The 16,930-nt window shown below is 39.5% G+C and overlaps 1 protein-coding gene across 1 annotated transcript; it reads right to left on the bottom strand.

Moving 5' to 3' along the window:
* Nucleotides 1-9,522: 9,522 nt before the first annotated feature.
* LOC114565330 (spindlin-Z) lies at nucleotides 9,523-14,660 on the bottom strand. Its single transcript, XM_028593319.1, has 5 exons — nucleotides 14,558-14,660; nucleotides 13,810-13,851; nucleotides 12,669-12,928; nucleotides 11,535-11,768; nucleotides 9,523-11,063 (listed from the first exon to the last, which is right to left on the bottom strand). The coding sequence occupies exons 2-5, from the start codon at nucleotides 13,827-13,829 to the stop codon at nucleotides 10,858-10,860; spliced, it is 720 nt and encodes a 239-aa protein (XP_028449120.1). The 5' UTR covers nucleotides 13,830-13,851; nucleotides 14,558-14,660; the 3' UTR covers nucleotides 9,523-10,857.
* Nucleotides 14,661-16,930: the final 2,270 nt, after the last annotated feature.

The raw sequence follows: 16,930 nt of genomic DNA, 5'->3' as shown, positions 1-16,930 counted from the left end.
TCCAATCAGGAGGATAAATTAAACTGTGTTAAGCTCAATTGTTTTTTTTCCAAAGCAATTAATTTTACCATTTACCATTTCCACAGCCCTTTAGGTATGTAACGTTCCACTCTTGTTGTTTCCCTCACCAATTCATTTGTTGCATAGTCTTGATCTGCACAATTCAGATTTAATTAAATTACATCTCAGCTCCTCGCTATACACAGGTGCTCAGTCTTTCACACTCTTGGGGCACAAGATTTCAATTTACGTTGTGTGTGTGTGTGTGTGTGTGTGTGTGTGAGAGAGAGAGAGAGAGAGAGAGAGAGAGAGAGAGAGAGAGAGAGAGAGAGAGAGAGAGAAAGGTGTTTTCTTGATCAGATTAAAATTACGCGCCGACATGAGGTCAGAAAACCGCGTTGATATAACCCTACAGAAATCAATCTTTAACTAGAATTCTAAGGGATATTTTCCATCGACATACATTCTATCCCCCGCCTATGTTTTATTCATAAGCACCGTAACCTTATAACCATATAATGTGATGTGGATGCTGGTTTGGGCCGCACCCTTAACGAGGTCTGGAGAAAAAAAAATCCACGTCAATTGGCCTCCCCTCGCACTCGTCACTCCACCTTGTCCCGCCTCCGCCTTGTCTTCTCCGGGCAGCAGACGTAGCCTATATAAACACGCTGATCCATCTTCCTCCAGCCTACCCAGTAACATCACGATAACCGTTACGTGGAGCTCAGATGGGAGGGCGCAACAGCCTCAGATCGTGGCTGATTTCAACAGAAAAGCCAACAGTGAAAGAGACTCAGCCTTGGCTGCCCATCCAGCACACGCTGCATCGCATTATGTCGGCATCACCTGTTGTTTAGGTCGATAATACGGTGAGTCCAGCACTTACAGCCTTTGCTCCTTTTTATTATTATTTTTTATTAATTTTATTAGGCTGCAGGATATTCATATGTTTGCATTGTTTATCGCTCCACAACCTTTTCTCTTTTTTTTGTTGCACTTCAGGATTGAAAAACAAATATGATGAAGCAAAAAAAAAAAAAAACACCCTCCGAGCCATAAAAAAGAAAACACGAATAGCTGTTGAAATCCCCGACAGCGTCTACGGGAAATTAAATGGCAACCCTTTCCTCCTCTTCCTGCCTCGCCTGGCAGGGGAAAATGTTTATCATGTCGTCATGTTGTCGTGATTTGAGAGAGAGAGAGAGAACGATAACTGACCTTACTTTAGACCAGGAGCAAGGTCCCTGCACATTATATGTGTCAGATATCAGAGGTCTTTTGGCTCTATAACCTCGTGAGAGAAAACTTCGGTGCAGCAACAGGTGGCATGTTTTTTTTTTTTTTTCCGGGCCGGAATCGAGGCGAGATGCTGAAGAGGAGATGGACGCGGAGGAAAGTAGGGCGTCATTTCAGCACCAATACGCTGGACAGCTCCCACGTCGAGGGTTACTCATTTCTCTATAGCTGCGATCTGGACGTAATGACAGGTTTATTTTTCGCTTTTATAGCTTATATTTTAAATCCTGTTGACATGTCTAGCGAATATTAACACAACCTAATGGTGAGCATTCAAATGTCCCTGCTGCTTGGAAACTAAATGGACGATTTTTGAGCTGCAGATGCTTGAATGTGTGCCTGCAAGAGCAACAGCAAATTAAGTCATTTGTGTTTAATCAATAGTAGGATACAATGACTCTGGTGAACATTATTGATTGTCTCTTTTGGGGCTCTCCATTTGGTCTAAATAGAGTGTTGTCTCTGCTCAGCAGCTCTTTCTCTACTCTACACTCAAGGACCCCCCTTTCCCTCCTTCCTTCCTTCCTTCCTTCCTTGCTTCCTTCCTCTCACTTAACTGTCCCCACCTTCCCATCCCCCTCTTCCACTGGCTCCCAGTCTTGTTGCATAGCTACCAGCTCAGAAACATACTGGAGATGCAGGACAATCTGTCTGTCTCTTTTCTCTCCCGCTTTCTCCTTCAGTCCAAATGTGACTTTTTTTTGGAAAGAAATCACATATCATTGAGTTGATTTGCTATTTTCTCAATCTAAATGGGGTGTAATTGCAAACTGTGCACAGCTTGGGGGTTTTCTATTCATTGCATATAGTGAACAGCATTTAGTGCTGTGCTGTGATCCTCTCTGTTCCTCCCCTCCTCCTCCTCCTGTCTCTCTCTTTTGAGAGAAACTGAAAGGTTGACATTACAACAACAAAGGAAGGATGGAATGTCAACAGGCTTCAGAGAGAAATGGGTTGAGGGAAACATGGATATGGGAATTGCATTAGTGTTTCCATCTCCGACATCTGAAGTTCACAACCTATCAACACACCCCTAGCCGGTGGTCGGGTGCTTGGAAACACCTGTGACACATGCATATCCTGAAATGCTCTGTAACTCTAAGTGACAATGCAAAATTGATGTATCATGTTTAACAGCGGAAGGTATTTCAAGGCCCCTTGGTGTTACAACAGTTTTTCTTTCATTACAGATTGAAGCAGTGGATGTGGAGCTCCAAACACAAATGAGAGGATGCTTTGGCAAAGTGTTGGTAGTGCTGAGTGGAAGACTAGTGATTTTGTTGTGACGCTGATCAAAGAACAACAAGTCCCAGTCTGCCTCTCAGCACAAGCAGTGCTCTTCAGTCCACGTCAGCTTTAACGTGCACGGCTCTTTAATTGAGAATGCATTCACATTTCAGCGTTGGCATTGTAACTGAGTTTTCAGGTTTAATTCAGCTTCAACAATATGTAACCTGTCCTTAAAAAAAAAGTGAATGTAAATGTTATGTGTAAATGTTCTGATACATCATGTGTAAAATTGCGAAAGCACCGTTTAATCAGCGATACTCTGAACTGAATCACGCACAATGAAAACTGCTCCAAAACCTCAGGGAAAATACTGAAATAATGACATACAGCAGCACACTCCGTACAAAACAGACCCAATAACCCAGCGTTACTCACTTCCCTTTCCCTTTCCAATAGTTTATTCTGCACTCTTCACTTCTTTACATTTGTGCTACATGAATGTAATTGTTCATGTACCTGTTAATTGCTCCGTAATTAATCTGCATTGGACCTTATTTCTAGCTTTTTATAGTGGTGAAATAAAAGATGGATGTAAAGGTTTTATGTGTATTTCTGCATTTCCTCACATTGGCACCAACGTGACAGCATTGAATGTACATGTCACAATGTCACTAGACAACACACACCAGGTGCTCCTGGTAAAGCACAACAACAAATAAATAAAAACTGGTCTATGCTGTTTTCGTATCCTACCAAATACACTCCATTCCCCACTCCAACCTAACCTCTCTTAGATGAGATGGCTTGCTGCCAGAAAGCTTTACTTAACACTGTACTATGTGCAACACTTTGAGTACTCAGAGGATGAAATACACGTCAAACATCAATAAGAGGGGTCTCAATCCCTCTTCAGTGGCTGCCTCAGTCACAGTAATGGACAGTGGAGAGCACTTGCTTCCCGCTGTGCTTCAGTAGTTTCTTCAGAATGGTCAGGTTATGCTGCTGTGTAAACACATGAATGCATGCAACTAGATTCTAATGCACACCAAATGGTAAAGACATCACAAAAACCAACTATGCAGGAAATCATGCTAATTATTAAATTAAAAGAAGTGTATGGAGGCTGACCTGACTGGGTGCATGTTGACTGACACATTGCTATGAAGAAAGCATTCAGTGTGAACTAAGCAGCAGTGCTAGGAGCAGGGGCGTAGCACAAAATTCTGGGCCCTGTAGAAAGACATTTTCTATGGGCCCTCTCCCGCATCCACAGCTATTCATTCTAGCATCTTTTTGGGCCCTCCTCACATGAGGGCCATGGGTACTCAGTCCCCTTTTCCCCCCAGTCCGACGCGCCTGGCTAGGAGCCCATTAGGTCAGAAATAATTAGGGAATGAGTCTCTGAATGCAGAGCCAGGCCTTTTCTGAGTTTTGATTAATATCAGTAAACAGACCTGATCGTGTACCATGTACATGTCTAGAGTCAACCAAGAAGACTGAGAGGCAAGCTCACACATTAAAGAAGACACAAGTCCGATAGATCCTGCTCACTGCTCCAGTGCGGGTGTAACGGCTGATGCTGTATTCACAGAGATGAGCAAATTTAATTGAAGAATAAATATAGTAACAGACACAGATGTACAATTAAAAGACTTCAAATCACGATGCTTCAGCATTACGTCAGAATCTACCAGATGTGCTGAAATATATATTAGAGATGGCCCGATACCATTTTTTGCTTCCTGATACCGATTCCGATACCTGAACTTGCGTATCGGCCGATACCGAGTACCGATCCGATACCAGTGTGTCAAATATTTTATTATGTTTTAACAGCTGTATACTACTATCCCTGTATGGATGTGATATTATTTCTATCTTCGCTGTCGGTCTGGCTCAGGTTAAACTCTTTGTGAAACATGAACAAATACAGAACTTTCTTTTATTTTCCAGTTTGACAGTCAGTTATAACGGAAAAAGAACCTAAATAAACTACTTTAACGTAGATTTTCTTTAGGGCTTTATTACGTGGTATCGGATCGGTGCATAAACTCCAGTACTTCCCAATACCGATACCAGCGTTTAAGGCAGTATCGGAGCTGATTCCGATACTGGTATCAGAACATCTCTAATATATATATATATATATATATTAGGGCTGTCAAAATTAACGCGTTCATTTTTGCGTTCATTTTTTAATATTTAACTCGTTAAAAAAAATTAACGAAATTAACACAGCTGTGTTTGTTTACTTCTAGTGGCGGCTGAGAAACGTAATACGCCTCCATAACAGCAGGCGGCGCTACTCTGTATTGTTGCCCAAGTAATGAAAACCGGCAGCTGATTGGACGAACGCGTCACATGGGTTTGTTTTCTCCGGATATTGAGAGCCAGACTGTCATGGCGGCCGTTCAGAATACGATCTCATATTGTACTAAAATAGTTCACTGAAACATGTTTCTGAAAACATTTTAAGCGAGAAATAGGCCGTGCAGTTGCTGAATCTGTCTTCATTTCAGCTCAACAAAGGTCAGTTTAGAAGATTTTCGTCAGATTTTGAGAGCCTAGTCACCTCATTCCGCTCGCCATTTCCGGGTGAGTCCCGACTGCCCTGCCGGCGACTGAACTCTCGGCTCGTTGGAGATGAACTGCTCCTCGCCTGTAAAGTAGACGAGAGCAGGCGACAGCAGCCGGGGACGGTGACAAAAATCTGCTCTCAAGTCAGACAGTTTCTAGCCGTTTCCAGCAGCCTTCAGCAGGACTAAGCCAAATTGTTGCTGCTGTTGTTCTGAAAGATATTAAACATTCTGAACTTAGCAGAACCTTTCCTTGTTTGTTTTTTTCTTCATATTTGCAAAGTTAAATGATTTAGCATTTAAATATCCATTATTATAAGCTTCAGTCTCAATTTAAAAAAGCGATTAATCGCGATTAATTACAGCAAATTGTGCAATTAATTAGTTAATTTTTTTTAATCGATTGACAGCCCTAATATATATTTATTTATTTATTTTTTTAAAGAAGTGGATGTGAGCACAATTATTTTTTAGAAATGGGAAATTGTAAAAGGATTGGATGAAAATGATGGAAAAGGCTTAACACTTCAGACACTAAACATTCACAAACACACCACATGCCTCTCCCTCCCCCAGGATACCTGCATGAGTGACCTGACAGGATCCCTATTTTTATTGTGCATGGCAAACACGGTGCTTAGAACACAAAGGCAAGCTCATATCAAATGAAAAAAGCACATTCTTTCAAAAAAAAAAAGACAAAAAAAACTATATTTACATTAAATGTTTCAGATAAATGCAAAGTAAAGATTGCTTGATTTAGCATCGTTGAAATCCAAAGCTGACATGAAACCAATGATGCATTTTGAAAGACGAATCATCTTTATCTCCACCGACACTAAACTTAAAAATTCAGAAAAGCTCGCAACGTTTTAATTAAATATGCATTGTGGCTGGTCTCATTCACACTGCACCCTGTAAGTCTCCAGATTGGCGACGTGCAGTTTTTTCATATATAAAAACCAGGGACTGGCTTATGTTGCTAAGCAACACAAAAGAGTGAAGTGCATTTGTTTATTGGCCAATAAGAATGCAGACAAAGTTTCAAGGTTTTCAAGGAAGGTCCTATACTAATGTAACTCACAGGGAAAAAAAGCAGAGCTGAGGATTCTGTGAGAAGAACCTTTCATAGGAGTGTATAAATAGTGTTGTGCATAAAGATCTTTCTGCCTCACGTCCTTCACAGAGCTCATAAACACCTCTCAGCCTGTTTGGTAAAGGTGGTGGATTTATTGTTGGTTGTAGCCCCGTACAGAACATAAAAATGATCGCTAAACCTTTTTTCTCTTGAAAGAGGCTCTATAAATTTAAAATCTACTGAGGTGATCAGCAGTGAACCTGACCATTTTATAACACTCTCTGGCTACATTCTGGCCTATTGTTATTAATAAAGATATAGATCTAAGGAACAAAGCATGCCCCCTTAGCCTTCTGGGCCCCAAGAACACACATTGTGCTTTATTTATCTCGTTTCGCCTGAATTAACAAAGCTATAACCTTGTGAGAAGAGATGGATTCACAGTCAAAGACACTTGAGTTTATAATTACTCTGTCTGAACAAGGAAAGCAGTTGCCAAGATTCCAGGCAGATGGTTTCACGAAGAAAGAAAATGCTAGAAAATAATGATGGATGTGTAAAAGGAAGTGCACAACAGTTGACAAATTGCATCAGACACATTCTCAAGAGCACAGACCTTCTGTAATGCATGTACTCCCTCCTCGTTGTTATTACTATCTGGGCACCCAGCCTGGCGTGATGGTATGCCAACTGTTCCCCCGCTGTCTGTACTGGCACCCGTCACCAGCACCCTGGCACCCTGGTGGGACTCTGGGGGAGGGAGAGGCAGTCAGCATGTGGCTACATGTGTGGTCAGGAGACGCGGGAATCAGGAGAGAACATGGGTGCCCGTCATCAAAGCGGGGCTGACATTTGATGAGCAGACACTGATCAACCCTGTTACCAGACATAAGCTCCACCTCATGGCAGGTTGTGCTTGGCATTAAATAATTACAAATATCTAAGCAGGGTCATTGCTCATATCTTTTTGTTGATGATGAATCATTTGTAATACTTTAGGACAAATAACGGCTGCTTACAGAAAATAAGGGAAAGCTATTCACTAGAAAATAGAGGCCTTTTGCACGGCCAATGTGTGCACAATTTTAACAGCCCACTTTATGGAGCACAACTAAGAATTATGTAATCAATAAGGATTATGACAATGTTTAGCTTATACAGAGTGTCTACTGTTGATGCCAAATTATCAACTGTGTAAGTTAATAGTCTGTGTTCCCTTGATTTCATTGGCCTTTAAATACAGAAGCTTATCAGGAATCTGATTAAAATAAGTTAAAGAACTAAAGGGAAAATGTCGAGACAAACTTTATACTGTTAGGAACTTTTTAAAGCATGACACACATCACTGATTGTTGTTATTTCTTATTGTTACACTTTTTATTTAATGTGTAACTGCCTGTTTTTGACCAATATTATCTTGGTTATTTTGTTGTTAATCCCCTCGTAACAGCTTTTGCCTCACTGTTAAACATGGAAGGCTTCAGTGCCAATGTCAGAATCTATCTGTTTAAGAAGCTAAATAAGGAAGACAGGATACTGTTTCAATCCGTCCACCGCAACCAGGCCAATGGCATGAAAACAAACGAAAAACACCGCTCTCACACATTAAATAAGGACTAGTCCTGTTTTCGTTCTTTTTTCTTGCATGTGCAAACATCAAGCTGCACTGCATGCTGGAAACTGGCATGCATCTTGCAAATTCCAACGTAATTGTACATCTTTTTTACATTAGTTTATGCAGGGAGGTTGATTGAGCTGTTCTTAAGCAATTAAAGTTTTTTTCTTGCAATGACCAAAGTAGGCTGTTAAATCTGTCTCATACTGTGCTACAATAATTGTTCTGTACTATAATGTGTATTGCTCATGGAGCTGGGCAATATGGAGACAATTACCTTACATTACATGTCATTTAGCTAACGCTTTTATCCAAAGCGACATATAGGGCTGGGCGATATGGAGAAAATCAAATATCACGATATTTTTGACCAAATACCTCGATATCGAAATAATATTGTACAGGGTTCATACGCATTTTAACCAATACTTTACCATGACTTTTCTATGACTTTTCCATGAGTTTTCTGCAAATTTCCATGACTAAGTGTTCCTGAAAATGTTAGTCGACATTCTACAATAAGAATACAAATCGGTGTTAAAGTTTACCCTCAGAGGTTTAACTATAAAATGAATGATAATGTATGTGGTTCATAGTGGGATTAATATCTCTCCCTGAATACAACGCTGAGGTTAAGACCACGTGAAAATACATTTATTAATCACATATTATTATGCTGTGTTGAAAACAATTCCATGACTTTTCCAAAACTTTCTGGGTCTTTTTAGGTTTACAAAACCTTTCCAGGCCTGGAATTTGCATTTTTCAATTTCCATAACTTTTCCAGGTTTTTTCAAAACGTATGAACCCTGATTGTAGTAATGACTATTGGTGCTTTCACAAAATATTTACACAATGAGATTTTTGATAATCATCAGTAATGTGGATACAATGACTAAGTGGGTAAAGGCAAATAATAGAACAGCTAGAATAGCCTGGTAAGTTCAGAAAAGTACATCACTTTACTGTAATGCAGCCTTTAAAACCAGGAAAAGACAACACTTATGTAATTTCACAATATAACGATATCCAAAATCGAAGACAATATCGATATACAATGCCCAGCTCTAGCGACATACACTTGTTATGTATGTCAGAGGCTGCACGCCTCTGGAGCAACTAGGGGTTAAGTGCCTTGCTCAGACACATTGGCTGCTGTATTGCAGATCTGCCACACCATAGGCATGTGTCATATCCACTGCGCCATCACCACTATCAAATATCATGTAAATCAAATATATTTTTGACCAAATACATTGATGGCGATATTGTAGAGTTGACAATTGGTGCTTTAACAAAATATTTCCACAATGAGATTTTAGATAAATAATCATCAATAATGTGGATATAATGACTAAGTGTGTAAAGGCAAATAATATAACAGCCAGAACAGCCTGGTAAGTTCAGAAAATTACATAACTTTACTGTAATGCAGCCTGTAAAACCAGGACAACTCGTGTCATATTCCGATATCCAAAATATAGACATATATCAACATATCAATATATTGCCCAGCCCTAATTGTTCATAATATAAAACTGTGTTTTTGTAAGGTGGAGGCAAAAATGTATATTTTACTTACTATGACTAGTTGCATTTGAAAGGTAAAGATGGGTGCTTTGGAAAAAACAGCGTAATGTAGAGTATCCATTGACTGTATTCAGCGAGGGCCAAGGAGGCTTCAGAACCAGAAAATGTATAAAAAAGAAGAATTTAACATTCAGTTAGATACGCACATATTGCCTACATTTAATTCTAATATTCACATTCTGAATGGGTCAATTGTGCCACTATATCAGCAACATATAGACAATACGGAGTTCACATGGTGAGAGCCTGGATTATGAATTAAAGTATAAAGTGTAGCATGCTATTAATTAAGAGAAGCACTATACCTGATCACCTCCGACAGTACAATCATATTAATGTATTGTACTTTCAACCATGGTGGAACTCATTCACACAAATGAACAAGACAGCCACCGCAACACAAACAGCGTTTAACAAGAACTTGACGCGGAAATAATTTACAAGCAGCTTAGTTTTACGTTCATAAAAATGTCCGATTATATTTACAGAAGAAAAAAAAGAAAAAAACATATTTAGGGTCACAATGAACAATAGTTTGAGTCGTGAATATATCATATCACATCATTCATTTTTTGGCAAATAATAAAGACTTTAGTCCAAAACACTAAACAATGTTGGGAGCCAATTTGAACTACATAAATAGTGTGTAGCACAAACACAGTTGAAACAACTTGACATCAACATCAGTATTTTTTCATATATTATCATAATGTAGAAAACTTGCAGATTACATGATGAAACAGAACATAACTAATCATAGTTCGTTTCATCATGTTTCATATCCATGATGTGAGACTGTCAAGTCTCATCAAACCTGAAACTGAAATTGTGGTTCACTGTGATGGTAAAATAAGCACACTGGTCAACTGAATATTAATTCTATAGTCAACAAACTTGAGGCCTACCCAGTGACACACATAAAGCACAGCTGACAAGTCTTGTCAAAATGTCACCAGCAGCACAGCCAGGTGTTCCAGAAGAAATAAATAGCACAGGCGTATATAAAAGTGAAATGAAATAACAGTGAAACACAGAGGTATATAGGTAAGAAAGCTGAATTATTTGTTTGATGTGTTGCTTACAAAAAGTATGAATTTGGAGTTTGAAAGTTGCACTATACAAGTGTGATTTAACCAAAACATACTTCTAGCTCCATTTCATCTGCTGGGCTATACAACCGGTCTCAGACCTGCTTTATTTACATTGATGAGGACCCCACAGTTATACAATAAGGTCAACTTAAAAATCGAGAATCAAAAACCGCGATATCTGGTGATGTGAGAATGAAAGAAGCCTCTGGAGGCTCCCCCCACCCCCCAAAAAAAGAAAAAGAAAAACAAAGCGTAGCTTTTGATCTTCGGCACATCGCCTCCCGCTGGAGGGAAACTGAAATGTGTAACACTTTCACAGGTAACGACTGGTAGGGTCAGAGATGAGCCGTCAGCTGAAGATGAATCAGACAGTCAGTTCTAGGTGGTCTTCACCAGATCGTAGACGTGGATGTGGACGTCATCGTCATATTTGATGTAATATACCGTGGGCTTAGCTGGGACCTGGTAGATGACCAAGCCCGTCCTCTTCAGACCGTTATCTGTGACATACTCCACCTGTTTACCCACGAGGCTCTCTGGCTCCTCACCTGGCTTCCTGTCGGCTGGCAGCAGGTGTTTGTTCTCTGGGTGACGGACAGATAAACAACAGCCAGATAAGTCAGAGAAAGACTAAATAAGAACGAGAGCAAGCAACTTCTTGTTTTATTATTTTTAAGCAGCCAAAGCTTAAACATTTGCTGAAAAAAACCTGCAAGGTTAAGATAATAAATAATCTACAATTGGAAGCTGAACATTGTCTACTACTAGTTCATGTATTCACCTCTCCTTGTCTCCTCTGATTCCTTGTAGATAGCATTGTCTCTTCATGATAAGACACAAGTGCCCATAACAGAACATACTCTCTCACACAAGCAGAAACTCTGCACAAAATGTTCAGGAAAAAAAGAAGGCGGCGGAATAGAGATTGGAGTGTTTTTGTAATGCTGACTATGTAAATTTGTCCTGCTCTCTTCCTCCCACCCTCCCAGGAGCATCTAAAATACAAAACGTTTACAGTTTTATGCACACAAACAATAAAGCGCTTGTTAATATACCTGATTCAGGCAGGACACGAAGATCTCCGTCCTTATAGTCGTCCCAGAGCTGGTACATGTAGAGCACCGGGTCCTTCTCGTAGGTGATATAGTACCAGTGGGTCATGATGGGGGCTCGTGACAGCACCATGCCTCGCCACTCGTTTTTCTCACCGTCCTCCTTCTCAAACAGATGCTCCACAGCCCGGCCCACCAGCTCCTCTGCCCCGGGAGGCACCTTAATCTTATTGTTCACTGCAGGAAGAAGACACTTTAATAAGCCTGTGTGAAATGGAAAACTTTATAGATCTCAGTATAGTAAGGCATTACAATTAGGGCTGCACGATATGATGAAAATATGCGATAACGTTGAATATTGCGATAACGAAATTACTTGCGATAAATTAACAGATATTAGAGTGTACTCAGTTCTGCCTGTTGCTTTCAGTATCCTTTTAAAATATAACTTGCTTGTCGAATTTAAAACAAACAACCTATCACCATATGTATATTGCACCTGTTGATATTGCGATGACAATAAAAAAACGATATATTGTGCAGCCCTAATTACAATATTATTATATTATCCTATGATGCTGCCAAAAAGAAATGTTTTAAACTGACTAGAACAAAAACTGTTGGCAGATGTATCAGATATAACTTATTCTTCTCACTAAAAAATGTCCAGTATCGACTAGGCTAAAGTGTTCACACTGTCAGTGTTATCATTTCAAGTGTATAACATTCTTTCATAAATGATTGTCCCTTTTGGTTGTTTTCTACAACTCATTAATTCATAATCAGGTACAAAATAAGTGATACATTTCACAATTCAGTAAGCCAAAACAGTGGTGTGATTAGAATGAACACAACAACTGGGTAGTTAACATTAGCAACAATAGTCACCACACTAGAAGAGAATGCAGAAAACACAAACTCAAAAGCATGAAACAGAAAATTCTAAGAAATAGGCAAAGTGATTCCTGAGAAACTGTACTGAGAAACACATTATATATGACCAAGTGTGACCAGAGCAGTTACCAAAATAAAAAAAGCTAAAAAATACAACTTCTAAATACTTAAGTGCTTACATTAGCACACCCAAAGCAAAGCAAAAATATGTCAAGGATTAGAGATAGACCTTGACACACTTACCGACTTTCTCTGACAAGACCTGCAGGTTGGACACCCGATTGTCTTTGAAGAGCTCGATGCCATAAACGCAGTCAAAGCCGTCATATTTGACCATGTAGAGGGAGCTGTTCATAGTTAGGCGCTCCAGAACGGTGCCTTTCCACTTGGTCACATTACCCTTCTCCCTCCATGTGTGCTGAATCCTACGGCCCAGCAGGTTGTCAGGGTCTGGGCTCAGGGTCGACGCCGAGCTCTCGCTCAGCTCTCCACTGCTACGCTTCCTGTGAACATGGAGGGAATTAGGTCCATGTTAATATTAATGTAGTAGTTGTAGATCTAAAAAGGCCTTTTCCAAACATCCAGGGTGCTAAATGGGTAATATTCCCCCAAACAGTGAAATGTATTATGCACACAAGGGTATCAATCTGTCATGTATTAATATTAACAAGTGTCATGCTGTCAGCTTAACCAATTTCTGTAATGTTTAGTCATCTTCCCACTGAGGAAAACTTGCTTTAGTGCCTCTAAACATGCCATTACTAATGGCAGCGTAACTTCACTGAGTGTCGGTAGCAAACAAACACACTGTAAACAATAGTACTGTAAAATGGCAGCAAAAATATGTTTGTAAATCCATTAGTCGGACTAGTCAGTCTTATTTATCTTATTAATGGTGCTTATGATATGGCAACGCCTTAAACCCCAAATATGTTTGGCAGGTTCAACATTACAGGCTCATGTTGTGCTTACTAACACAGGCCAACCCCACATTACATTATATTATGACTACAATCTAAATACAAAAGGCCAAGTATGCCAGACTGAATTACAAAGAACTGATCCCAAAATAAAATTATGTATTACAAAAACCTATGCAATGAACTTTGCTACAGGTTAAATGAAGAGTGGAAACAAGTAAAAAAAAAAAAATGTCAAACTGTTTTGGAATAATGTTTTTATCCAAGTTTAAAGCAACTAGGCTGCAGTCTAATGTAAGGGGAATACTAGAAACACTGACATTAAAAAGTTGTTAATAAAAAAGGTATTAGGTTTGAAGAGTACTTCCTGCTGTGTCATTCTATGTACATAGAGAAGTGTACTGTCATACAGTGAAATACATCAGGGTAAAGGGGGTTTAATCAGACGTGCTGTGTGATCCTACCTGCCCCGTTTCTTTGACATGTTTCCATAAATTCACACAACCCTGTAAGACAAAAGACAGTTCAGGAAGTGAATATCACAGGACCAGCTGACGCTTACATTGTTATCTAACCTTAATTTATATATATATATATATATATATATATATATATATATATATATATATTTTTTTTTTTTTTTTTTTTTTTTTGCATTTAACAGTTATGTTACCCAGCAGGTCTGCTGCCCTGAGCTCAGTCAACCACAGCCATGCAAATAAGCCAATAGACCCGCATTAGCGCGATGTAAACAACGTAACGTTAGCTGCGACAAGCCTAATGCTAACTAACGTAGCTCAATGCTAATAAAGACCACAGGTTAGTATATAATACAGCTAACCATATGGCTAATAAATGTGTAACTTCCCCGAGACTAGCTAAATTGACGTTAATGTCGACGTGTCGTGGGAAATGTGTAGCTACAGTGTGTCTAAAATAGGAAACAGCTAGGTAGCCAACGTTAATGAATCCTTTCAGTCACTGTTTATTTTAAATGACTTACATTTCTGAGAATTTGGCTTAAACATTTCTACACATAAGCTAGCTGAACAAAAGGAAATGCATCGCCATGTAAGCGCTGGTTTTGCACACTGATTTTAGCTTCTTGAATAACGGACAAATAAGGACTGACCATAAGAAATGAACTGGCATTTTTAATCCAAACGACAAATTCAATAGGCGGAAGCCGGCAGAATAAGCTGTTTGCCTTACCTGTTCAATGATTTCACATGTGTTTGTCTTCACAGAGCAGATTCCACCACCTAACTCACGTAGGCTAAAATACACGGAAACAACTCTGATTGTGGACTACAAATACCAGAAGGAACTCGCAGCTCTCAAAGCACTCTGGGAATTTAAGTCAGTTTTATGTACTTTTTTGATTTGGTGCTAATAATAATCATTACACAGCCCAGTGTTTAATGTATTTTTGACAAGTTGGATATTGACATTATTAACACTTTGTTCTCTTTTCGATATTCGGGACATGGGGTAGCTAGTAGAAAGTCCCGAAACTACATGTCCCAACATTCACCACAGATCAAGCCCATTTTCCTTCAGTTGAGTAGGCTATTGCACATTTCGAAGGCATCAGTGGCGGGGACAGTGAAACAATTTATGAATCAAAGGGTGTTATTTGATTGTCTATTAATCAATCATAACATTTGTGAAAGGCAGCTAACTAGGCCAATGCCCAAACATCTCACATAAAATACACCACAAGAAGGATTTTAATGTTTGAAGGCTGGCATGAAAAAGGGAAATGTGTTCTTTCTTGTAGCGGGAATGTTTATTTCCACCACAAGATGTCATACTAAACACAGAATCTCTGCTACAGGCTCTTCCATACTGTCTATGGGCTCTTCTAGCAGACATCATACTATGGAATGACTAGTGTGGAGAGTGAATGATGCAGTACCTTTGGGTGTCTGTCTGATATAGTGAAAGCTTTTAGTTTTATCTTGTACCAAAGTGTGTGTGTGTGTGTGTGTGTGTGTGTGTGTGTGTGTGTGTGGCACATCTACTGTCAATCACAAAGCAATCATACAAGAATGAATGATTGTGGCTCCATTTCTTAAAAAAAAAGGTAACACGGCCTATTATTCATTCATTTATTCACCTATTTATGTTTAATTCACTCATTTTGGTGTAAAATTTCGACACACAAATACAGATTTACCATACATTATTCATATTGTATGACTAAACATAGGCCTACAATAAAAACAAAATCATAATCCTCATGAGTTTTTCCACAGAGTAACTTGAGAACACTGAGGTCATTTTCTTGTGTCCCTGAAAATTTGTGAATTTGTGGTGTTTTAAAGGCCAATTCCAGTATTTTTAGACTCATCATATTTCAATTGGAAAACTGTTGGACTGAAAAAAGGAAATCAATTATTCAGTATCTTAATATCTGGCAGTGTGAAAGCTTTCCAACAGCATTTAAACCTTCATGTTGGGGAATGAAATGTACAGAAACTGAACAGTTAACAGAGTGATAAATAATTGTAAATCCAAATAATTTGACCTCATTAGTGTCAGGTCCAAACGTTGTGATAGGGATGGGAGGGATATTGACTACGACCCTGATCATGATGTACGTACAGTATGTCTGCTTTTAAAAGTTGTCTGAACCTCTATGCAAAAAACAGACAGGTCCATGTACTTGTGTTCAGTTGAACCTCACCTACACTTGAACTCATCAACATCAACCACTCTGGGTCATTTTCTGATATGTGGCATATCAGAAAATGTTTGCTCTCAACTAGATCAATTAATTAGAACATTTTACCCACATGACATTTAGCAGCCATTAGCAGCCATGGCGGTCGGAGTGGTTACAGCTGGAGTTTACTCTTTCTGATAATGAAATTCTAGATTTAAAACAGTTTGACCACAGATATGTCGGATTAGTTCCCTACAGATGGAATTGCTGTGAGATGTGAATGAGTGTCGGTGCTCTGTAAAGCTGACAGCCTTTGGGAGAAAGCCAGTGTTGTATCGACACAAAGCTGTCCGGCGTCCAAGGTTGCCTTCTCTTGTCATTGTTGTTGTCACAGCAACAGATAAGGCCTGGATGTTGGAGAAATGGGCTGGCTTCTTTTTTTTGTTTTTGTTTTGTTACATTTAGTCCTGTGATGCTCTACAGCAGGCATCCAGCAAATCAGTGGAGGTGACTCAGTTTTCAGGGCAAAAGGAACACATTCCCAAAACCAGTTGTTACATCTCTGCGTTTGTTAATTTATACCGACTGTATTGCAGTTGCAAGGCCCCAAAATATAAATCCCTATGTTTACTCGTCTGTGACTGACATCTTCAGCAGCTCGTCTCTTGCAGTGCTGCCATCTGAAGAAGGGAGCCCACATCAGCCCTCTCCCCTGGGAAACGGTACATGAGAGTACCGTCTCCAAAAATAGAGGTCTCCTCCTCTCCTTCCAACTCTGCTGCTCTTCCAGGTATGTGTCGCTTCTGTTTGCATTAGAGGACACATTCACTCACAGATCATCCACACACTTCTGCACAGAAATTATTTCCACCCTGCTGAGAAATACTGTTGATTGTTTTTGTCAAATATTGCCAGGA

The sequence above is a fragment of the Perca flavescens genome, chromosome 12, assembly GCF_004354835.1.
Source record: "Perca flavescens isolate YP-PL-M2 chromosome 12, PFLA_1.0, whole genome shotgun sequence".
Taxonomy (NCBI): domain Eukaryota; kingdom Metazoa; phylum Chordata; class Actinopteri; order Perciformes; family Percidae; genus Perca; species Perca flavescens.
Note: the sequence above shows the minus strand (reverse complement) of the source record. Positions and strands in the feature narration are given on the sequence as shown.